At 41.0% G+C, this 24,244-nt stretch overlaps 1 protein-coding gene across 1 annotated transcript in view; it reads left to right on the forward strand.

Annotated features, from left to right (window-relative positions):
- LOC306744440 (voltage-gated inwardly rectifying potassium channel KCNH6-like) overlaps positions 1-24,244 on the forward strand; it is a gene marked incomplete at both ends in the record, with an annotated part of 46,050 nt that overhangs the window by 12,668 nt on the left and 9,138 nt on the right. The window contains 10 exons of the mRNA XM_079227077.1: positions 5,789-5,953; positions 7,735-8,194; positions 9,832-10,007; positions 11,576-11,655; positions 11,748-11,846; positions 18,153-18,325; positions 19,100-19,238; positions 22,555-22,665; positions 22,970-23,124; positions 23,774-24,015. Of these exons, the coding sequence (XP_079083203.1) occupies positions 5,789-5,953; positions 7,735-8,194; positions 9,832-10,007; positions 11,576-11,655; positions 11,748-11,846; positions 18,153-18,325; positions 19,100-19,238; positions 22,555-22,665; positions 22,970-23,124; positions 23,774-24,015 (1,800 nt within the window). The remainder of the gene's footprint in view (positions 1-5,788; positions 5,954-7,734; positions 8,195-9,831; positions 10,008-11,575; positions 11,656-11,747; positions 11,847-18,152; positions 18,326-19,099; positions 19,239-22,554; positions 22,666-22,969; positions 23,125-23,773; positions 24,016-24,244) is intronic.

The following is a 24,244-nucleotide window of genomic DNA, read 5'->3' on the forward strand; positions in this document are numbered from 1 at the left end:
GGGAAAAAGAAAATGGTCCCATGGTGGAATGAGGAATGTAAAAATGCCATTAAAGAAAGAAATTGCGCCTTCAGAAAGGTAAGAAGCCTCCTGACTCAACATAATTTGATCGACTATCAAAGAAAGAGAGCGATAGTTCGGAAAGTAATTAAGTCAGCCAAGAGGAATGCCTGGAGGAAATTCTGCTCATCTATTGGAAGAGAAATACAGGTGCGTGATGTTTGGGGAATGATCAATAAAATGAGTGGGAAAAGGAAATCAGGTATAATCCCAGTTTTGATAGACGGAGAATATCGGGCAATTACAAATAAGGAGAAAGCTGAGTTATTGGGGAAGAAGTTTGCAAATGTTCACAGTGGAAGTCATTTATATGAGATGCACAGACAGAGAAAAGAAGAAATGTTAGCAGTACATACAGACGTTAAAAAGAAAAAGGGCAGTGAAGGCACTCCCCTTGATATGGAGTTTTCAATACAAGAGCTGAAAACAGCAATAGAGGGAAGTGGGGATTCTGCACCAGGACAAGACCAATTATGCTATGTTTAAACAATTACCAGAGGAAGCCTTCGAAATGGTGCGTAAACTGTTTAATATGATTTGGAGGGAAGGTGTAATGCCAAGCAGCTGGAAGAGTGCTTTGATTCTACCTTTTGGCAAACCTGGTAAAGACCTAGCTAATGCTGGCAATTACAGACCAATAGCGCTGACGTCGCACTTGTGCAAATGGATGGAAAAGATCATCACGCGCAGATTAACTTACTTCTTAGAGCAAAGGGGCTTGCTTAATAAATCGCAGAATGGGTTTCGTAAAGGTAGATCAACAACTGACGCTTTAATAAAAGTTAGCAATGAGGCAGAGAAAGCAATAAGTATGAAGGAGGTTATGGCGATAGTTTATTTTGATATAGAGAAAGCATACGACTCCATGTGGAGAGAGAGCCTGTTGATTAAAATGAATAAATTGGGTATTGGTGGAAGGATGTACAACTGGGTAATAGATTTTTTTGTCTAGCAGGGTATTCAAAGTAAAAGTTGGAGATGCTGTGTCAGATGACTTTAGTATTGTAAATGGGATCCCACAAGGGAGTGCCATTAGCCCTATTCTATTTAATATTATGATAAATGACATATTTTTGGATATTGGAAGAGATATGGGCTCCCTGCTGTATGCTGATGATGGGGCGGTATGGAAAAGAGGAAAGAATATTGGGTATGTGAGCAGTAGCATGCAAAAAGCTATAAATAAGGTTGAAAAGTGGTCGTATGACTGGGGGTTTAAAATGTCAGTGGATAAGTCGTGCTACATGATGTTCACCAGGAAAAGAAATGTAGTCAATTGGAATCTTAAATTATATGGACAAAGTATGGAGAGGGTAGCAGAGTTTAAATACTTAGGCTTGTGGTTTGATGGGAAATGTTTGTGGAGAACTCATTAAGCACATTGAAACTAAATGCAAAAAGGTGATCAATGTTATGAGAGCAGTTTCTGGGCATGAATGGGGTGCAGATAAACAGTCACTACTGGATATATAGAGCCATTATAAGATCAAGTATAGATTATGGGTGCATGGTGTATGGAGTAGCTGCTAAAAGCACACTTGAAATATTAAATAGTATTCAGTCCAGAGCTCTCAGATTATGCACGGGTGCAATTAAGTCCACACCAAACATCGCACTTCTGGTGGAAGCGGACGAACTGCCATTAAAATTAAGACGGGCCAAGCTAGCGTTGGCATATTGGGTGAAGCTTAAGGGTTCGGGAGAGGAACTTCCTGCAGTCAATGTGCTGCAGGAATGTTGGGAATACACGCACAATAAATGGAAAGGGTTTGGGTGGAGCATTAACTCAGTAGCCAATGAATTCGGATTAAATAAGTATGACTATGGTCCCAGTGTGATGTGGGGAAATGTTCCTCCGTGGATTTTACCAGCCAACAAGGTGGACTTATCACTCATAGAGCAAAGGAAAAAATGGGTGGGGAAAAACTGTGGCATTGGACAGCAGACACAAGAATACATGAACAACACATATTATAACTATCTGCAAATATACACCGATGGGTCGAAAGACAATGGGAATGGTCACGTGGGTGCAGGGGTATTCATAACTGAATTTAATAGGGCTATATGTAAAAGAATTAATGACAGACAGTCTGTCTTCACGGCGGAAGTTACTGCTATAATCCTGGGGCTGCAATGGGTGGAAGAGGTCAGGCCGGAGAGAGTGGTTATCTGCTCAGACTCTGCAGCAGCATTAAACAGCATTAAGTCCAAACGATCTATTTGAGAGGACTTAGTGCTGGAAATATCTATGATAATGCTGTGACTCCAAAGGCTGGGTACTAGTGTGCATTTTTGCTGGGTTCCTGCTCATATAGGTGTGGAGGGAAATGAGAGAGCGGACAGGATCGCTAAGAAAGCACTTAAACTTAAAAAGGAGGAAATCCTGAGTATTCCGTTTGGAAAAGGGGAAGCGAAAGCTGTTATTAGAGAGGCAGTGAGGGAATTATGGCAGGGAGTGGGACAACAACTGCAAAGGAAGCCACTATCACAATATACAAAAATCCATTAATGTTAAGTTTTTCAAAGGAAAGTGTCGGAGAGGGGAGGTAATCATATCAAGGCTAAGATTGGGACACACAGGACTGAATGCAACTCTGTTTTTAATGGCAAAAGTGGGAACAGATAAGTGTATTTTTTGTAATGAGACTGAGGATGTGGAGCATATTATCATGAAGTGCCGTAAATACAACTATGAAAGGAAACTTTTGAAGGCAAAAATTTCTCAGCTGGGACGGAGGTGGAGTCTGGAGGGAGTTCTGGCAGCGAACCAGGTGGGTCATGAGGGCTATAGGGCTTTGTTGCGATTTGCCAAAGATACAGGACTAGGACGCAGGATTTAGGTATAGGTTTGTTTGGGTATTAAGTAGATTGGCTGCTAATGGGTAGTATTTTGGGTTTTGGTTTGTTGCTTTGAGGTGCTTTGTTGTTGTTTTGTTTGTTTTGTTTCTATTTGCTTTGTTGGTTTGGTGTATTTATTTATTTTTTTGTTTTATTTATTCGTTTTGTTTCTTTGTTAGTTAGAACAGTTAGTCCTGAATCTGCACACTCCGGTACAGTAGGTGGCGGTATGCACCTAGGCAAATTGGTTGCGATCCCTCCTGTTACAATATGCACAGATCTGCAAACATCTAATACTTTGCAACTTTTGGTGAATGTAAGATAACTATACATGCAAATAGACAAACACCCAAATGTGTATTTGTGATGTTTTCTTTCCACTTTTCTGAAGGAGACATAGAAGCAAAGTTTCCCAGTGCTTGAACACAAATGTTTTTACCTGTAAAGTGTTCATTGCTGCAAAATCCACTTTGACCCATTTGGTTACGCAATTACCAGATAGAATATAGTGGACTTAAGAAATGTGACCCGGGGTGAGCATGTCACTGACACATCTGATTACACGCCCTGATTCCTAGCAGGGGGGAGAACAGAAAGTGATGTGTTCAAGTGGAAGAAAACAAGACGACAGTTGAACTCTTTGAAATCCAACAGTGTAGGTTGCATATTTAAGAAGTCGACATCGTCATCGTGACGTCAACCATTAGTTTGTGGACTGCAGTTTTGAAGCATTTTGGCTCTCTTGCATTCTTAGTTTTTTTTAATGAAAAGTAACAAGAGAGGGTGGAGCTAAATACAACAGAACAATAACTAAACTTTATGCATATATATTTAATAAAAATATTTACATTTTTAAAGCCATGCAGATAACCCAGGACATGCTGGAGGGATTATATCTCCCGGCTGGCCTGTGAACGCCTCGGGATCCCCCAGAATGAGCTGGAAAATGTTGCCGGTGAGAGGGAAGCCTGGGTCGGCCTGCTGGGCCTGCTGCCACTGAGACCCGACCCCGGATAAGCGGCTGAAAATGAATGGATGGAGGTTTAGGATATCCAGATTTGAAATTTGTGTAGAGGTTCTAGATCATTTTACTGAATTTCAACACTCAGCCTAAATGGATCTCTAAATGGAAGGGGATTCATTGTTCTCCCTCATAGGAACGTGATAGTAGGCCACTCTAAAGGGACATCAGTTGCCATGCATGTGAAACTACTGCATTGCCAAAATGAAGACTCTTTTGCACTCTGTCAATATTATGAATTTAATTCAAGTGCAGTACGTGAAGCAGGTTTTTGTCTGGAAACCGTGTAAACGTTCACATTAGATGGACCTGTTGTCCTCCGACCACTCAAAGGTCTTTACCACTAAATGACATCATTCACCCATTCACACTCTGATGGGAGGAGCCACATACCCATCAGGAGGAACTACCATTCATACACACAGCTACGGGAGCTATTTTTGGGTCAAGTGTCTTGTCAAGGACACATCGACAAGGGCTAGCGGGGATCGAACCGCCAATCCTCTGGTTGAAGGACGACCCTGCTCACCACTGAGTCACTTCGCCCACACTAGAACACTAGAATCAGAAGACGGACTCGACCAGATGACTGGAACAGATTTAAATAATGAAGAACGGCTCCGAGTCCTCTGAGTGTTCTTAGAGAGGACGTGGACATGGTGGAGCAGTACAGGTACCTGGGGGTTTACATCGACAGCCAACTGAACTGGAAGGCCAACATCAAAGCTGTCTACAAGAAGGGGATGAGTCGACTCTTTTTCCTGAGGAAGCTTCGATCCTTCAATGTGTGCAGCAAGATGCTGGAGATGTTCTACCAGTCGGTTGTGGCCAGCGCCCTGTACTTCTCCATTGTCTGCTGGGGGAGCAGCATTGGAGCCGGTGACACCAACAGACTTAACAAGCTAGTTAAGAAGGCCGGCTCCATCATCGGCTGCAAGCAGGAGTATCTGGAGCAGGTGGTGGAGAGGAGGACGCTGAAGAAACCCGGACCACCCCCTCCACCACCTACTGCAGGGTCAGCGGAGCACTTTCTCCAAGAGATTCCTCACGCTCTGCTGCAACAAGGACCGTTACAGGAGAACATTCCTGTCTACGGCAATACGACTTTACAACAAGTCACCGCTTGCTAGATCCTCTGTGGATTAATTCATCACTGTATACGTGTATGCTATTACAGTTCACATACATACTTTGCATTTTGCACTATCTATTGCTGACATTTCATTTGCTTAATTAATGAATACACTCTGCGGCTGTAAATAAATTTCATTCCAGTTAGTTATATTCTATTCTTTTGTGTGTGTGTGTATATATATATATATATATATATATATATATATATATATATATATATATATATATATATATATATATATATATATATATATATATATATATATATATATATATATATATATATATATATATATATATATATATATATATATACGTATATATATATATATATATATATATATACGTATATATATATATACGTTTATATTTTACTTTATTTTAATTTAATTTAATTTGTATGAATCTTTCATCCCTGTTGCTTCTTTATATCTTTTATCTTGTGTGTTTATTTGTATCTTCAAGTTGTACGGCACTACTACGACAAGAAATTTCCCCTTGGGGATTAATAAAGTATCTATCTATCTATCGAGGCTGAAGTTGAGGTATAAGAGGTATACTGAGGTATAAACGGTTTCAAAACGATTCATATGTATCTTTCTGTCTGGCACCACCATCTAGAGGAATAATTCAGAATGACATGAAGCTCCTGTCTTCTTGTCCCATACTTGTCACGTCTCACTTGAAAAGGGAATGAAACCCCCATTCTTCTCTTGTGTCTCTCTGCTGCAGGAGTGTGTTTCCACTGTGCCATCGACGTGGTTCCTATGAAGAATGAAGGCGGCCTGGTCATCATGTTCATTCTCAACTTTGAGCTCACCACTGACCCCAGACCAGTCAACAGCTCACCAGCCAGAGAGCTCAACCGAGTAATGCATATCCCCTGGCTGACCCTGGGTATGTTTCATTTAGCCGACACTCAATTCATTCACACATACTGAGGTATGAATGATAACATTCAGACATTCAGCATACACACACTGGTTCTGAAATACGTTCGAGTTTAAGCATTTTTGTAATTATTATTTTTTTAAATAATTTCATAATCGTTATGTAACGATGGTATTCTATGTAAAGAAAATGACTGGATTTTGAATATTAGCACAAGCCTTGTTTTACACCTGGTTAATTAGTTTCTTCATACTTTCCCAAAGAAGGTGGACGGATGGGTCAAACTCTTTCACTTCATCAATATTGATTATAAAAATGTGCCAGTCGATCCAGCTTTGGAGAGGGAAGTCGTCTCCAGACAGGGCAAAGTCAGCACACTAAATCAAAACATGGCAAAAAAACAAAACATTCTCCACCCAATGTTGGTCTTGGCCATAAAGGGAAAAATTAAATAGATAAAATAATACAAAATACATGAATATAAAATAAAAATAAAGTAACAAAACAAGTAAATACAAGCATGTTTCCATTTAATATGTATGGAGGGGGATAGTGATAATATAAATCATTATTCTCATTTCAATTAAAGTTCAGGTTAGCGAGGTCAGTATAACACAGCTATGCAGCTGGAGTTGGTTGTGTCTATGAAATGTTCAGTTCTCAAGGGAAGTCAGTCACACGCCTGCGCACTCACCCACACCCACAACTGTTTATCAGTATATTGACATTATGGAAGCAGACTGGTCGTTGCACGTTCCAGTCTTGTGAGAAAAGATGAGAACACGGGATTCTCCTCCTCTTGACAGGATAGAGCGAATCAGATGTTAGGACGAGGCGAGACGAACCTGTGACGATAACCTGTGTATGAAAGGCCCCACTTCCGTTTGTGGGGCAGTTGTTCTTTGTACCACTCACTGCTTTTGCAACTGCAGCGCATATTACTTTACTTGTGATCATTTAGTATATACATTTAGAGAACGAGAGAAGTTGTTGAACTGAATTCTTCCGGGAGCTACACCAGGCATCCAATAACTGACACACGCTTTCACCTGACGACCCCGTTATGTGCCTAAAGTTGTACCATCAATCACAACCCAGTCCCTTCTGAGTCTATTATCAGTGTTTCTGACATCCATCAAGGTTAAACATTTCTCAAATATCTATGGACTTCAGATCTGCCTCATAATCACCAAATGTTGACCTCAGAATCAACATTAACATCACATCCATCGATCATAGTACAAACAGGAAGTTCTAATAGCTGATGCAGCGTAACTTTTCATCGCACAGCTAACTCACTGAAGTATATGTTAACACTATACTTTTGGTTTATACCTAAAGCATGATGGGAACCTCAAAACACATTCATCCCAAATGGAAATATAAATGAGAAATATTTTACACTAAATAATTTGTTTCCAGTAATGATTTGTGGAATGTTGACGTTTCTGAACCAAAAACCACACTTTGTTAACATTGAGAAACAATTGATTAGGTTGAGGCAGGAAGTAAGAAGAAAACATCACATTTGTGTTAAAATAATAAAGTGGGTTAGGGTACATAACATAACAAGGGTGAATAAATATATACCTCTAGCTGACTTTTTATAAAAAGTTACGCAACAAGACAGCCAACGTTGCATAACAAGCGTAAAGTCAGCGTTTACTTTTGGTTTCACATGGTAAACGAACAGTGGTTTCCTGGGTGAAAGTCCTGTGTTTGTTGTGTATGGTTATGCTTTTGTGGTGCATATTTCATAATGAATCATTCATAATTTCTCCATCCAGCTCGGCGGCAACGTTTGCGCCTCCTCCTGCGATCCCTCTGCTCCAGTTCGGGTGTCCTGTCCCAGGACACGGAGCTGGGGGCTCCTCGAGCCGACCTCCCTCCCCTTGGACACGAGTCTGTGGCCCTGGACAAGCTACTATCCCTCCCTGAGAGACAGCAGCTGGAGGAGGCAGGAGCTGGACTACTGTTGTGGGAACAAGAGAGGGAGGAGGAAGATGAAGAACGATTGAGAGGAGGGCGAAGAGGAGGAGAGAAGGGCAGCTTGGTGGCAAGCAGGCGAAGGAGCGAGGGCGACCGAAAGAAAAGGGATGGAGGTGATGTTTGTGGGCTGCTTGTGGATCTAAGTGCAGGGGGAGGAGGGAGAAGAGGCAGGCAGCTCCACACAGGTCTGTCCCAAGCTCCATCCTCAGCCCCTCCAACGCTGGCCCTGCCACTCGCTTCCTCACATGCTCCACCAAGGTATTTACATCTTTTTATTTTCTATCTTATTGTGTTATTGCAATTGTATCAACTTTTGTTTATGTGTGAGCGGTAACCCTTTACCTCAACCCCCATGTATGCATCATCAGTATATAAACATTAAAGAAGTGGCCTATATTACAATATCATGTAATGTGTCCCTCCCTCAGGGCTATTACATTGTAGGTTTTATGAACCATTTTATAAATATTGTGATGTCTTGAGAGGTCAGGATCGTAAGATGAGGTGTGTGTGTACAGAGCGAGACGACAAGCAGTGGGTTTCCTAACTCAAAGGTCTGTATTTAGAAAAAGGTAAACTTAAATCCAACCAAAAGGTCGTTGCACAAAACAAAACATAAATATTATGACATCACAATATGTAAATACGGTCAATTCCCAGCAACAACATAAATCTGACCCTTTAAACATCCAGCTTTCAGTAGAAGTTGTTGGTCCATCTTCACTCGCTTTGAGCTCCTCAGGGAAACGTTTGTGTGGTGGCTGGGGGCGTGGTTAGGCTCAGCTGCAGAAGGGGAGGAGGGCCTCAGGGAACAGGTGCCAGGAATGAGGCCTAATTGGCCTCAGCTGGAGCGGATTGCGTGTTTTGTGTGTCTTCCCTATATAAGCCATAGGATGAACGGAGGAGGGGAACAGAGGAGCTAGAGACGCAGTCTGCCGGAGCGGCGTAGCTGGGGTGCAGTTCTGAATAAAGACGTTGCCAAACGATTTTAAAGTCTGCTCATGTCATTTGTGAAACTCAGGGAGGAAACTGAACAGTCTGTTTAGCTGCTAAATGCTGCACTGTGTTGTCTGCTGTTGCTGCTGAGTAGTAAAGCGGCAAAAAGAATCATGATGAAAATGAAACAAAAACTAAATGAAAAGTAGCCTATGAAAAAAAATTAACAATGACTATTTAACTAACTACTGTTCTTGCGAAATCTTACTTAATGACTGCATGCATCTGTGGAGTTGCGCATTGTAGAGCTTCTTATTAGTAAAACAGTTTTCGCCACTGTCTAAAAACCTCTCTTGATGCCACTGCACCTCTTGATTGTTGAATTTTTTTTTTTTTTTTCTTGAGGTATGATTAAGTCATCCGGTCGATGTTGTATTTCCGTTTGTTGCTCAGGGGTAAGTTGCTAAAGCGCAATGTACATAATCCACATGAGTCATCAGTACTGTTGTAACGATGACATAAGTACAATATCAGTCCCCTTTAGCGAGCTAGCAGACGTGTACACCATTGGACCAATACAATCCACCAATGGGAGGCTTCAAGGGGCCCTGGCCATGAGGCCCCAGTCACGATGTGAAAGTTCACGTGAACGCGCGCTACACATGCGCATATCGTTTGTCGGTGAGAGCTAAAAGCCAGGATCAGGTATGATAACAGCATAGACTGCACAGGTGTGTTTGTGTTTAAATCTTGATATGGATCCTTGCTATGATGCTAGGAGGGTGCTGGTTCTTGCAAGTGCACATGATCTCCGGTTTATTCTCTGGCTGAAAAGAACCATTGTCGAGTCAGATCAGGGCACGATGTTGTTTGATCAAAAAACTCTGCTAATCAAAGAGTACTGACGGCCAACGGCCAGCTTATAAATATACGTTCTGATAAATATACATTCTATCTAGGAGAGAGGAGACCGGAAGAGGTCCAGATGAAGATGACTGTCCTTTCCACAGCAAGCATCCTTCCAGCAGGTTAGGAGGCATCCGTGGGACATTAAGACATTCCTCCTCAGTGGACACTATCAAGAGCGGCCATAGCTACTGGGAAAAGAGGCTGCAGCTGAGGCACAGCTGTACTGGTGAGAATGACTCTGCATTTAATCCAGTTCAACCCCTTCAAAGAAAGTTAAATTCTTAAAAATCTACTGAAAATGTTTCTTCTGGTCAGAGTTATAGCTCATTTGAAAAATGATATTAATAAATACATCAATGTTAACTAACTATGTTAACTGCAGAAGGTTGTTGATTTATGTATTTACGTGTGATGCACACAAAGTGCCCAACCCTCAAAACACCAAAGGTACACAAAGGGACCTATTCTTAAAACTTAAAGACTAATCATACAAATAAATGATTATTATTATTGTCACAGGTGGCCATGTTATGTTCTAGAGGGGAAGCCACTTAATAGATTAAGGGCATAATGAAGGAACGTCAGCTCTTCTGCTCAATAATTACCTGATGATGTCATATATTGTCACCAGTTTATCAACATGGCTATGAACCTACAGAGTTACTTTACATATATATCCCACGATCATGCCCATCTTTACCTTTTTGTATCCTTTACGCAGTTTTCCAACATCTAATAGAAAGAAGAAAACAAAAGAATCTGGTGAATTTCCTTTTAACTAAGAGCTTGACAATTGTCATACATACGTTTGTCTTAATCCAAGCAGCAGAGGGAGCTATAAACTCAAACATTCAGTATTAATGTGCACCTGGCTGCTGGTATTCTTTGACCTGTAGTTACTATTGCTGCCATGTGGAGTAAGACATACCTTCATGGGTAATGGGGAACAGATCTATACATGGACCGCACAGGGAAGTGACATCCCTTCAGTTTCCTCTATAGTCGTGGCTTCTGCTTCTTGTAACACATGTTCAGATTTGTTCTGGTGGCCTCTGATTAGTCGACTCTGCAGGCCGAAAGTATCTGGACTGTCAACTGTTTTCAGATTGGGTGTTTTCAGATTTTCCTCTAATTAGGTGGCTTTGAGATGGTTTTAATGAATGAAATATGTGGACCATTTTAACATTTGAATGGAGTATGAAGCAACGAATACAAGTTGAGAATGAAAAAGCAGCAGAAATGGTATCAATAGTGAGAAATGTGGACATAGCTTGTGTGTATGGAATACATATTTATATTTAATAGCTATTTTGCTTTCTTACAAAACTGGAAGCTCTACGGTCTTTTCGAGTCAAAACATGATCAATGTTTAATGATCAATGTTAAAACACTCAAAATCCTGTTGTAACCAGTATTTTATTTTATTTTTTGTAATTTGACTTTCCATCTTATTTGGCTTTGATATACGGTGACTATGCAACAAACATTCAAATCAATAAAATGTATTTCTCAAGGATCTTAGAGAGGAAGGGAAGGTTAGCGATAGGTCTGTAGTTAGCCAACACCTCTGGATCGAGAGTGGGCTTCTTAAGAAGAGGTTTAATAAGAGCTACTTTAAAAGACTGTGGTACATGACCTGTTAGTAAAGACCCATTGATAATATCTAGTAGAGGTACTAACTAAAGGTAATACTATGAAGGACTGTAATACATGACCTGTTAGTAAAGACCCATTGATCATATCTAGTGGAGAACTAAAGGTAATACTTATTTTAACTCTCCGCCTCCCCTTCAGCTGGTATGCTAGCCATTAGAAAGAGCAGCGGGCCAGTTGGGACGTCGGACACTGATTCGCGCGGCCGGACCAACAGTCAGGTAACATATGCAGAAACTCAGTTTACAAGATGTTCCAACATGTAAGGAAACATTACAAATGCAGTGGTACTAACATTTGTGATACTGTTTAGACAAAGACAGAGGCCTTTGTGGCATTAGCTTCAGGGGAAATGAGACCTCCTTGCAAATTGATCGACAGAACACACCACGTCACGGAGAAAGTCACCCAGGTCAGTAGAGATGAACACTGTCATGTTTCAGTTCTACACTAAAACGACCAGCTGTCCATCCAATGAGGGCGCTGCTCCTCCTGCACACATATTGTTTTTTTCTTATTGGCTGTGTGTATGCGTGTGTGTATACACATTTCAGTTGGGATTAACGGTGCAAAGGCAATGAAAGAATGGGAGTTTAAGGAATGGAATAAGATAAAACAGCAACTGAGGACTAAGCCCTGACAAGAGTTAAATTCTAAGCACTTTTATTTCGAAAAATAGTTCCTAGTTCCCTGCTCGTTTACAGTGACTGTTGGGAGCTTTTATTTTGAATAAACAAGGTTATTCCTGAGCTTCCTGTTAGGGCCTTTATATGAAAATAACAGCCTTCTCTATTAATATACAGTTACCTTCTGGGGCTTTTATTCTGAAAAAACAGGTCCATCTCTCGTATGCTGTTATCATAGACTAGATGGTGGCTTTCGTTTAGAAATAATCATGATTTTCCTCTCATGATTGTTAACATTTTTCTGTATCAAACTTCTTCTGCTTGCCTTAATTAGTGTAATCAACGTACAAATAAAAGGTTCATATCGTGTATTTGCAGCCCCCCCTGCAGGTTTATATTACAGAGATGATGCTCGGGTCAATCTGACCCGGCAGTGAAAGTGGAGGCCATAAGGGGTCAGAAGTGTCAAGTAAGTTTTAGACGATTTCTTGGTAGCTTCTGTCTTGTATCTACTGCCCTTATGATACAGTGAAATATAAATGCAATTAACTAGGAAATTATATTTTACATTCTGTTTTTCTGAAATGTTTCAGCTAGCAATTTAACCTGTGAGGGCTTTAAAAGGAACTGTTCAATGGATTGCTCATGCTTTGATCCTGCATCCGTGTATCATATGTCTCTTATTCCATAACTCTTTCTCCATTAGAGAGAGCAGGGCCAAGGTCAGAGATAATGATATCATTGTGGAAACAATGTCGGTGACTGACCTTAACACTGTGTGTGTGTGTGTGTGTGTGTGTGTGTGTGTGTGTGTACTGATTGGATAGGCTATTGTTAGCTTAGGAGGACACAAAGGAAAGCTTGAGGGTCTGCAGTGGACCTTGTCCAAAAATACCTGTTAATGTAGACCAGCAGAGTCACTTTACGGTCTCATGTAAAACTCAATGTGATCCTCTAACCCTGGTTCTCAGAGAGATGTAGAAGTCCAGTCCTAAAACCCCAAAATGAGTCAGCATTCTTGCATTTTGCCTCAAAGCCAATCTGCTCCTTGAATTGTTTTTTGGTTTTGAAAAAGGGCTGTTACGACATCAAATACGTCGGAAATGATCGAGAATTTTGAGGCCTTTGCATACCTTTAAAAGGTGATTTTAAACAAGTGACTAAATGATCCATATTTAAACACTAGCATTGAAAAAGCCCATTAGCTGAGGAGGCTCATAATAATGTGATTGTTAACAACAATATAGTTGTGTTCCTAAGTTGTTGTTGGTGTCTGCAGTGAACACAGCTGGGCTCCCTTCCACCAGACACCCAGTCCACCTCATTCATCATTCTTGTAGAAACTATTTTGGTTTTGTTTCGTTGTTTAACCAACTCAGCCAATGCAACCCTTTCCCCTGATTTGTGATTGATTATGATTGACGAATGATTTACAGCACAGACAATATTAGTATTTAAACCACGAACCACAAACAAGCACATTGTTGTGTTCTTTTACCTGCAATCCCAAAATGACTTATATGATAAAAATATATATAATATATATATATATATATACAAATATAATATATATCTTCTTGTTTGAGAGGTGAGATCTTACCTCCTAAAAAGTGACGTTTTTGTTGTTGTGGGAAACATATCTAGCATTTGTCTTATAGAATATGTAAATGCTGTGTGCGATGGTGAAGAGAGCAAGAGGGAAGAGAGGAGAATAAGGAGTGAGACAAAGGGGGAGGGGAAAGAGGGAGTGACGGGATGAGAGGGGCAGTGTGGATCAGTGTGTGCGACTGAAAGTGCGGAGGAGTACTACTAAAGCTCAGAGCACAGACTGAAAGTAAAGTAGGGAGAGCTGGGAGAAAATAAGAGACATAAGTAGAAGAAGAAAAAGAGTGAGAGAAAGACGAAGCTGTCACCTTAAATAATCCTGCAACCAGCAAGACGTGTCTTAACTGCTGCTGAAGGGTTTTATTTGCAACTTCTGCTGGACTTATCGAGCACTTCTGCCTCTACTTTGTATCATTCAGGACTCTTGTCTTTGCTGCATCACTGGGAGGTTTATTAAGATCAAATGTCTGATTCAGGAGTGACCTGTTGTTGAAGTACTAGGAGGAGTCTGAAGGTAAATCTCTCAATGTGAGGTTGTGAACTGGGCGTGTTGTCTGTCTCAATAAAATACACTTTGAGAGTACTAATCTGGTGATCTTTGCATCATGATATGAGAACACATTGCTACAAGTACAGATTCAAGCAAGCTATACCTGAAGAATCTTCTTGCTTGAAAGTAAAAGATCTTTGCTAAAATTTTACAACAAGGTCAGAAACAGAACTCTTTATAAACTTTATATACTTGAACTAAACTAAATTGTCATCCAAGAATCTGAATTGAAAGTCAGATGACCCCAGCCACGTTCCATTGACAGTGCATGGTTTATAATAGACACAAGCTAATGATAGCAATGAGGTGAAGGATACAATGACCTCCACAAGGCAAAACAGAAGTGGCTGGATAGGCTGACAAAGAGATGAGAGAAAGAGCAAGCAAGGTGGCGAAGAAAGAAGACGAGCAACTGAACAAATGACAAAACTCTAAAAATTAAGCGTATGAAAACGGAAGGGAACTGTAAAACATCTGAGACAGAAGGAGAGAGGAAGAAGTCTGGATACAAGCAGACAGACGGAGGAGAGGACAGTAGTGGACCATGTCCTCAGTGAGTGTTCTGGACCCCTGTGTGTCTCAGGACGGTGTGTCAGCTGTGGACCGTGAATGCAGAAACAGCCGTGTGAAGCGAGTGGTCCGCATCTCCTCAATAGCTCATGAGGTGAGTAGAACAGTGTGTGTCTGTCTGTGTGTGTGTGCAGTTTCATTGATTCCATGTTTAGCACAGGATTGATTGAATATGACCTGGTATGTTATGGGAAGACCATCACCATAATTGCTGCTATTACTATTTTATGAACATTAAAAGCATCTTGGGTGTCTAAATGTGGAGCATATAGCCATAGTCACAGATGTTTTCACTGTTTGTTATCATCATTTACTGTATCAAAGTGAATATAGCAATGACTGTATACAATTATTTAGAAATTTGCATTTTTTTTCAAACAGTGAAAAATACAATACAATTGACAAGGTAACATTTAACAATTAAAGTAAAGGTGGGTTATTCGAGATTGGAAGCATTTTGATTGCCTCTCAACATGGCGACTTCTGAGCCATTTCCAGCATTGTTTCCCTGAGGGGGAACCGGAGGGGGTACACTGTACTAGCGTGTGACTCGTTACCAGTGTTATTAGCTGTAGCCGCCATATGAGGCAGTCCATTTAGAACACCTCTCATGTTACTGCACCAGGGTGTGACAGTCTGCCCTGCGTAGTCCTGGTTCTCCTGTGCCTTCTTTCCTCTCGTGGGTCTCCAGCAGCCTGGTGGCTCCCAGCGGGGACCATCAGAGCAGGGAGGTGATCTCTGCTTGTGGCTGGAGAAGGAGATGCTGCTGCTGGACGCAGAGCTCTCCTCTTCCTGCTGGAGGTCAAAGGCTGCAGTGAAGCCGGATCTGGGTCTGTCCTCGGAGGGCTGCTTTTTGCTGGAAGCCCCGCCGGAGGCTGAGCTGAAAGAGTTTATAGAAACAAAAGAAATAAACAATCGTCTTGTTGGTGGTCTTGTTTACTTATGCGCGTCATATAGAGGCATAAAGATAATTCATTTAGAATGTTTTGTAACCAGGTAAAAGTTGCTCAACGTAACTTAAAGGTGTGGACGAAGATAAAAACAAAGTAAAAGAACCTAGAAACTCTAAGAAGGAATATGAAAATCTGTTTGAATCACTTTCCAGGACTACGAGTATTAGTCAACGGGACGTGACTACTTCTACAAACGGACTCAATGGCCAAAACTTTACATACTGAATGTGTAACCAAGTTTGCATAGTAAAGAGAAAATGGAACTTTTTGGTTGCCTGTAAGTATCCTGCTTGCAATGCAAAGCAACCAAAAAGTCCATCACAAAGAGAGTCTTACAATATTAGCAAAGCATTTCAGAAGAGAGAAAATAAACAAAGCAAGACGTTTTCTACTGATTTGTGTTTGCTGTCCTTTGAATTGCCTCCAACTAACCCTGATAATATGATAATATATAATATGACTTCAGCATGACAAAGGTCTACATCCACCTCCCAGTCCTCCATCTGTCAAAGCACTCCAACCTTTACTGCTTATCCCAGGCTAATGTTAGAGCACAGAGGAGTTCAGATGCTGCTGATTAATTACACTGTTCACAGGTCCCTCCCTAGAGTCCACATGTGTGTGCATTTAATCTGGTATACTACTACAGAGAACAAAGCAACCTTCATACTGGTGTGTAGGCACAAGTGCAAAAAATAGCATTCATCTTTAACGAATGCTGTTTTTCTGTGGTGTCCACATTTCACACAAATAATTAGGTTTTCAGTAACTACATAAATATCCGGTCCCATGTAATTAATTTCAATTCAGTTTATTTTGTATAGACCAAGATCACAAATTTAAATTTGTGATTTTTGGCTGTACAAAATAAATTGAATTGAATACAGATAGGTGACCTTGCACCTTTTCAACAGTTTGTCAACACTGTTGACAGTGATGAATTACTTGATAAACGATGAAGGACATTTCTAAAAATCCTATCCAGAGCAACAATACTATTTTGGAATACAATGACAGCATTATACATACATTTAACACATATATTCAGAATGAATCATGGTAGAATAAATTAATAACATGGGACCGGATATTTATGTAGTTACTGAAAACCTAATTAATTGTGTGAACTGTTAACACAACAGACCACGATCCAGATAACCACGATCCATGTCAGCAGAAGGATTTTAAATATGATTATTGATCTTACAGGAAGCCAGTGGAGAGCAGCTATTACAGGTTTATGTGGTGTATGTGGCTGTGTTAATACACCACAATCATATTTTACTTAAGTTGTTTTTGTGACACTGTACAGCCCACAGATGAGGTTTTTGTATTTATTATGAGTGTTTTATTGTGCCTCGGCAGTGTAAAAAAAAAAAGCTTTGGTATACTGGTATAATATTTTATATTTCATAAAGTGAATCCCTTTTATTAAATAGCTTCATTAGCCTGTAAATGCTAAATTACAGAGTGTGTGATGTAGCTGCTTGTTGTTCCTGGTCTTAATAAACATACCGGTAAGTGAACAATATGGGCAACTGTGGCTCAGTGTTCTAGCGGGCTGTCCAATCAGAGTGTTGGCTGTTCGATCCCCGGCTCCGCTAGTCCATGCCGTTGTGTCCTTGGGCAAGACACCTAACCATGAATGACTCCCGTAGGTTGTTCCTGTGATGTATGAATTGGTATAAATGTTAGTTATACTTTGCATGGTAGCCCATGCTATCAGTGTGTGAATGCTGTTTGAGTGGTCCCTTTCCCATTTGTGTAGTGGTCCAGAGTCTGTTAAACCCTGGTCAGGTATTTGATGTTTGGCAACACCCAACGTAAGTGAATGTTTTATTGGTACAGGGTGGACGATGTGCCCGGGTCCTCAGCTTGTTCTTGATTCCAGATTGTTTTCCTTGGTGGCTTCTTCGAGTCTTCCAGCCGGCATGTTCTTTGCCTCTCTTCCTCCGTAGGATTTCATTGAGCCAAGTAGGATAGTTGGAGAAAATCAATGTGTTAGTTGTTTGAATCCGAGGGCCAAAAGTGTCTGTCTATCATGTGTGATGATAACACACATGCTCTGTCCAGGGACCGGGAAGCATGTGTCATATGTGTACAGATTGTAAAGCCCTCTGAGGCAATTTTGTAATTTGTGATTTTGGGCTGTACAAAATAAATTGAATTAAATGAATTGGTGCAAAATAGTGGAATAAAATAGTGCAAAAAAGTAAATAAAAACAAAGTTAGAAAAAAATAGGCACAATGTTTGCTCACTCTCACTGACACCAACTTAGTTTCTTCTCTCCAGTTGCTTACAGTATAGTATTGTACTGCACCACGGCAGTCCTCATCAACACAGAGGTGAGGTGACTGAGGAAAAACCTGAATAAATAAGTGTTGAAAAGACTAACTGTCTCTCTTCCCTCTAGGTGCTGTCTCTGGGTGCTGATGTATTACCCGAGTATAAACTGCAGACTCCCAGGATCCAGAAGTGGACCATCCTCCACTACAGTCCTTTCAAAGCTGTGTGGGACTGGGTCATTTTGCTCTTGGTCATTTATACAGCCATATTCACTCCTTATTCTGCTACATTTCTACTGAGGTTGGTGGAAATTGACATAATACAGCTGTATGAGTTGATTATTAGGATGTAAGGTTTCCCCTGCTGTCTTCTCATACTGCTACTGCTCGTACAAACAGGGCCGAAGGATGATACCTTTAACCAGCTAGCTTGGTATCAAGTCACCTTACCTTTTGCTTGGAGGGACATTGTCTCAACATGTCAGCAGAGATAAGAATGACCATGACACACTTTACCTGTTAGCAATGAGCTGGTACAAAATGTGTCGATATGGGGCCCCTAGTAGGGGCTCTTGGAAATAATGCACTGTTTGTACAGTTCTGAATAGGTTAGGTTATTCTCTTCTAGAGCACAGAAAAAGCAACATACAAACATTCCCAATATTTCTTCTTGCAGGGATTGTGATTTATACTAGCACTGTACCTGTTTAATATTGTGAGTAGAGAATCAGCTATCACTTTTAAAGTCTAACAGTTAATGTATTTGCAGGTCAAGACAAGCATTCGCAACAGGCTGCAGCCTGCGGAGCTTGAAAAATGGACGTTTCAGAATAATTTCTATGTCCAAACATTAGGCTTAGATTAGAGAATCAAACGTGCAAACGTGTTTTAATGTTGAAGAGGAATTTATATATATGTTGATATTAGTTGCAAGTCTGTATAAACTTAAATTCTGTGTTATCCCTCAATGTGACATAATCATTTGTACTGTTGCTGTTGTGTTTTTTTCCGTGAATGTTTCATTTTCTCTTAGGGCAAAAGCAATTTATTTATTCATTGATATATTTCTCTTTAGTGACCAGGAGGAAGCAGCCATGCAGACCTGTGGTTACTCTTGTTCTCCCCTCAACGTGGTGGATCTTATCGTGGACATCATGTTCATTGTTGACATCATCATTAACTTCAGGACCACATATGTTAACTCCAATGATGAGGTGAAGTGAACCGAGTGTCTGATTACAGCCTTGATGGTCTCCAAAATATTATGTTCCCATACAACAAAATAGCCTTGTCAATTACATTTCGAGGGATCCCAGTGTCACAAAGATGTCAAATCAAAGTCGACATAAGTCTGCATAGACAGGAAGGTGGATTGGGTCTACCACAGGACTTTGACCCAGGAGACCAGTGAATGGCCACTGTCCATTTCATTGTTTGCAATCGTAACTAGGCGCAGGAGGCCTGTCAAGCTTTCAGCAGTTTATGTTGAACAGCAAGTAGATATCAAGGATTCAGGGATAATTTATTGTCATGTTGCACAACACTATTCAACTGTAGCCCATTTGCTACACAGGTCTGGTTCAGCTGGGCAGTCTGAGGTTGTCGTGGGCAGTGATGCGTCAAAGTCCACTGAGCTTTTCCAATATCCATGCTTCTTTCTATGATCTTGATCAGTGTATCTCTGTCATATGTCATATGTCAGGGGTCACTGACAGGCGGACCACGGTCCGGATCCAGACGTCGTTGTTTCTGAACCGAAAAATAATTGCAAATTATTAAACTTTCATGGATCACTTCTCTTTAACCGGCGCAGCTTTTCTAGCCTTTACGGCTCTCGTTCAGCGGTCCAGGAAACACACCGACCAATCAGACACCTTGAAAATCATCTCACGTGATTCTACTTGGCCAATCACATGTGTGTAGTCCGATAAGCGCCGCCCTCGACTCAAGTGCCATATTCACACAAACGGGAGCGACAGGAGAGACCTGATAGTTGCAAAAAGTACGTCAGACAGAGAAGTTATTTCACTTGGACATCTTAACCAGAGCCTTTAACCAGGAATGGATAAACTCTTATGTGTGTATTATTCCCACAACCAGTTCAAAGCAGTATGTCTCATGTTCAGCGATATTTAAAGCAGCGATGTGAAGCGCCACCACGAGACAAAGCACAGATCTTTATAGCAAACATATCGACTGGCATCCAAAATGAAGGCACAGAAAAAGACCTAAGAGCCCAATATGATCAGAACCCTAACACATGAATGAACTGCCCAACAATGATGTGAACAGAGAGGAGAAATGAGCTGAAACAAGTGGTTTAATAACCAGATAAAGTCCCTGCACACACATTTATCTTTTTATCGTAGAACCCTGAGGTCACCTACATCAACATGTTTTATGTTGGTTTCAGCCTTCAACATGAAACTGATTTGGGAAACTTAACAATCTGGGTTTGATTACCTCAATTTGTAAGTGGTTATTAGACTTCCTCACAAACAGACCCCAGCACCTGCTCCACTCTAGTATTGAACTCTGGAGCCCCCCAGGGCTGTGTGCTCAGCCCCCTCCTGTTCACACGGTACATCCTCAACTGCTACCTCAAACATGAAGAGAGCTCTGTGGTGAAGTTTGCAGATGGCATTAGAGTCATCGGCCAGATTACAAACAACAACCTTCAGAGTGGAGCTCAGAGAACAACCCTCAACGTCAGTAAAACAAAGGAGCTGATTGTTGGTTTTAGAAATAAGGAGGCGAAGACACCCACCTCTGTCTACATCATTGGAGCTGAGGTGGCGCAATTTAACAGCTTTAAGTTTCTGGGAATGAGGATCACAAACAATCTGGCATGGTCCTCACACATCTTCATCCTGATGAAGAAAGCTTGTGTCTTAAAGGAACCTGAAGGCAAAATGAATGTGCCAAGTTCTTGTTCATTCTTACAGAGGAGCAATAGAAAGCATCCTGACTGCAAACATTACAACGGTCATGGAATGTGTACGGGACAGGACAGGAGGGCTCTAAAGCAGGGTATCAAAACCACCCAGAACACCATTGATACCGTCTCCTGATTATCAGTGATGTTGGTAAGAAGCCTGAGAAGAACTAAAGAATATTAAAAGATGAAACCCACCATAGCTACAACCTGTTCACCTGCTGCTGTCTGGAAAAATATACAGAAGTATCAGCTGATGAACCAGCAGACTTCAGAACAGCTTATTTCCTCTGGCTGTGAGACTCAATCTAAATGTGATTGTGCAACCCTGTGTAATACAAATGTATTGACTTGACTTACAGGGACATTGTTATTCCTGTATAAGTTTGTTCTTATTACGACTTGTCTAGACACGGGGTGTCTGTGACACATTGGAACTGGTGAGCTATCGAATACATTTAAATGGCCTCTTCATTCACAACATCCCACAAAGGACGTTGTGAACGTAGCTCCCAAATGCATGTTGTAGTTATTTACGTCTACCTCTCTTTGATATTTCAGAGCTAGTAGTAGTTTCCATAAATCTGCTATTATCTCCTTTGGAATATCTCTCACTGACCTGATGTTCATACCAGGTGCGAGAGCTTGACAGGCCGAGCAACAGTAACCATGTCAGGCCTGGACTGAAAGGAGGACCCAGATGCAGGGGATATCCGTACAGGCGCACTTTATTATTTCCTTAGGTCCTCTTCGACGAGTGAAAAGACCATTAGGCTGTGAACACAACTTTCTTACAAAAACTTCAAACATAAAACGCTCCCGAAGGAGGGAAGAAAAACAGGGGAAAAAAAACAACTTACGCACAAAAACTTTCGGAAAAACTCCAACTAGGACTGTGGACGCTGGCTTTGGTGCATGGGCAAGGAAAAAAGCACATGAGGGCAATGGGGAACAGGTGGAACCACTCAGGAATCAGGGGAGACAAACAGACCAGTGACACATGAGGAAGGGCAAGTGACCTGAAACGAGAGGAGAGTCAGGCTTCAAAATAAAACAGGAAGTTACGAGACAAAAACCCCAGACAAGACAACCCTCACCAAACCATGACAAAACCATAGTTGGGAGGGGCTTAGCAAAGGGCCATTAGAGAATTAAGTTGTGAATCAGCAAAAATGCCCCGAGCAGAGAAAATACTATAACGTTGATGTACATGTGTGCATAAATGTTGATGATTAACTGACTAACTGCATTTGTGTGTGCAGTGTGAAATTGACATAGTAATTCTTGAGTTGTGGACGAAAACGTAATCAATGTTATTTTGAGCTTTGATCACCAAATTCTAATCAGTTTGTGCCAAATTTGAAGAACTTCGCTCAAAGCGTTCCTGAGATATCGCGACAATGGGGCCAACATGAGGTCACGGTGATCTTGACCTTTGATCTCCAAATTCTAACCAGTAACAAAATGATAATGTCTCCGGTTGGTGCGGTAAAAAAGATCTTTTTTACAACCATATCTTTATTGTCCATTGATAAGGTTATGGAGTTTTGAGTTAAATCCACTGCTGTAATATGAATTATTTTTTGTCTCCTCAGGTGGTGAGCCAGTCTTCTCGGATTGCAGTCCACTACTTCAAAGGGTGGTTCCTCATCGACATGGTGGCAGCCATTCCCTTTGACCTCCTCATCTACCGCTCAGGAGAGGAGGTGGTTAGGGGAGGTGGAGAGGGAGAGGTAGGGAGGAGGGAGGGAGGGAGGGAAAGAAGAAGACAGATAAGGGTGGTGGGGAGATGGAGGTTTGGATAAAACGTGGGACGGTAGGAAAGAAAGACTTTTGGGATTAAAGGGAAACAAGGAGCACAAGAGAAATAGGAGAAAGAAAAATAACATCTGGAAGCTAGAGACTCCAACAGCAGTTATTCATTAGATATTGTTATTCACCATTCGTTCACTGACATTATATTTTGATTCACATAGTCACATTGCTGCGGTCTGTCTCGTCCTCCTACAGACCACCACCCTGATTGGCCTACTGAAGACAGCTCGGTTACTGCGATTGGTTCGTGTAGCCAGGAAGTTGGACCGCTACTCAGAGTACGGTGCAGCTGTCCTCTTCCTCCTCATGTGCACCTTCGCCCTCATCGCCCACTGGCTGGCCTGCATCTGGTACTTTACTCTACTTTATCCTGCAGTACTTAGGTCTCACATCCATACTTACGTTACATAGCCGTTGTAGGCAGTTGATGAAAAGAGAAGCATTTGATCTGCATTTATATAAAAAACAGACATTCATTTCCTCATGTTGGGCTAAATTAAGACATTAAGACTTTTCTGTTAATTTGTGATTTTGGGCTATACAAAATAAACTGAATTTAATTTAATTTAATTATTATGGCTTTTAATAGTTATTCCATTCCCCGCAAAAAGATAAGGTTTTTAGATTTTTGTAGCGGAAAAGGCTATGTCATCAGCTGTAGAATTCCACTAAGAATAACATTTATTACAATTTGATATTATTTTATAAACAATAGGAAAGGATTTGGAAATTTCTCACAATTTGAGCAAATCTGATTTCCTTCCTCTGGTTATGTACTCATTATTACTGTTATTATTATTGTTTGGTGGGCGAATACATTGTGGATAAAACATAATAAATTGTCAGACACTATTTATTACATTTTTGTTACATTATAATTACATAATATTATAAATTGGATGCCTCCCAAATTAAGCTTTTATATCAGGCCTGGAGCCAGGGTTAAACATGCTGCATCTGGCGTGTAGAAGGTGCATTTGACACGTTTTCTTCCCCCAGGTATGCCATAGGGAATGTGGAGCGGTCGACCTCGGCTGGGATTGGCTGGTTGCACAATCTGGGTGAGCAGCTTGGGAGGCCGTACAATGACTCCATCGCCGGGTCAGGTCCGTCCATCAGAGATAAATACGTCACAGCTCTGTACTTCACCTTCAGTAGTCTGACCAGCGTAGGCTTCGGGAACGTCTCCCCAAACACCAACTCTGAGAAGATCTTCTCCATCTGCGTCATGCTTATAGGAGGTGAGTTTAACAAATATAACCGTATGGACACAACTAGTGAAGCTAAGGCAACAGCAGTTTGGTTTAAAATAAGAACCGTTTCTGAAGGCAGTACAACTTATTTTGACTTAATATGGTAGCATTGTTTAGACACTTATGCCAAGGAAACAGATGTTTTTGATAAATGGTTCAACAATAATTCCAGATGAAAAAAGCTCTCCAAGACTCCAATAAGCAACAAGGTTGTGCT

The sequence above is a fragment of the Taurulus bubalis genome (genome assembly GCF_910589615.1).
Source record: "Taurulus bubalis genome assembly, chromosome: 1".
Taxonomy (NCBI): Eukaryota; Metazoa; Chordata; class Actinopteri; order Perciformes; family Cottidae; genus Taurulus; species Taurulus bubalis.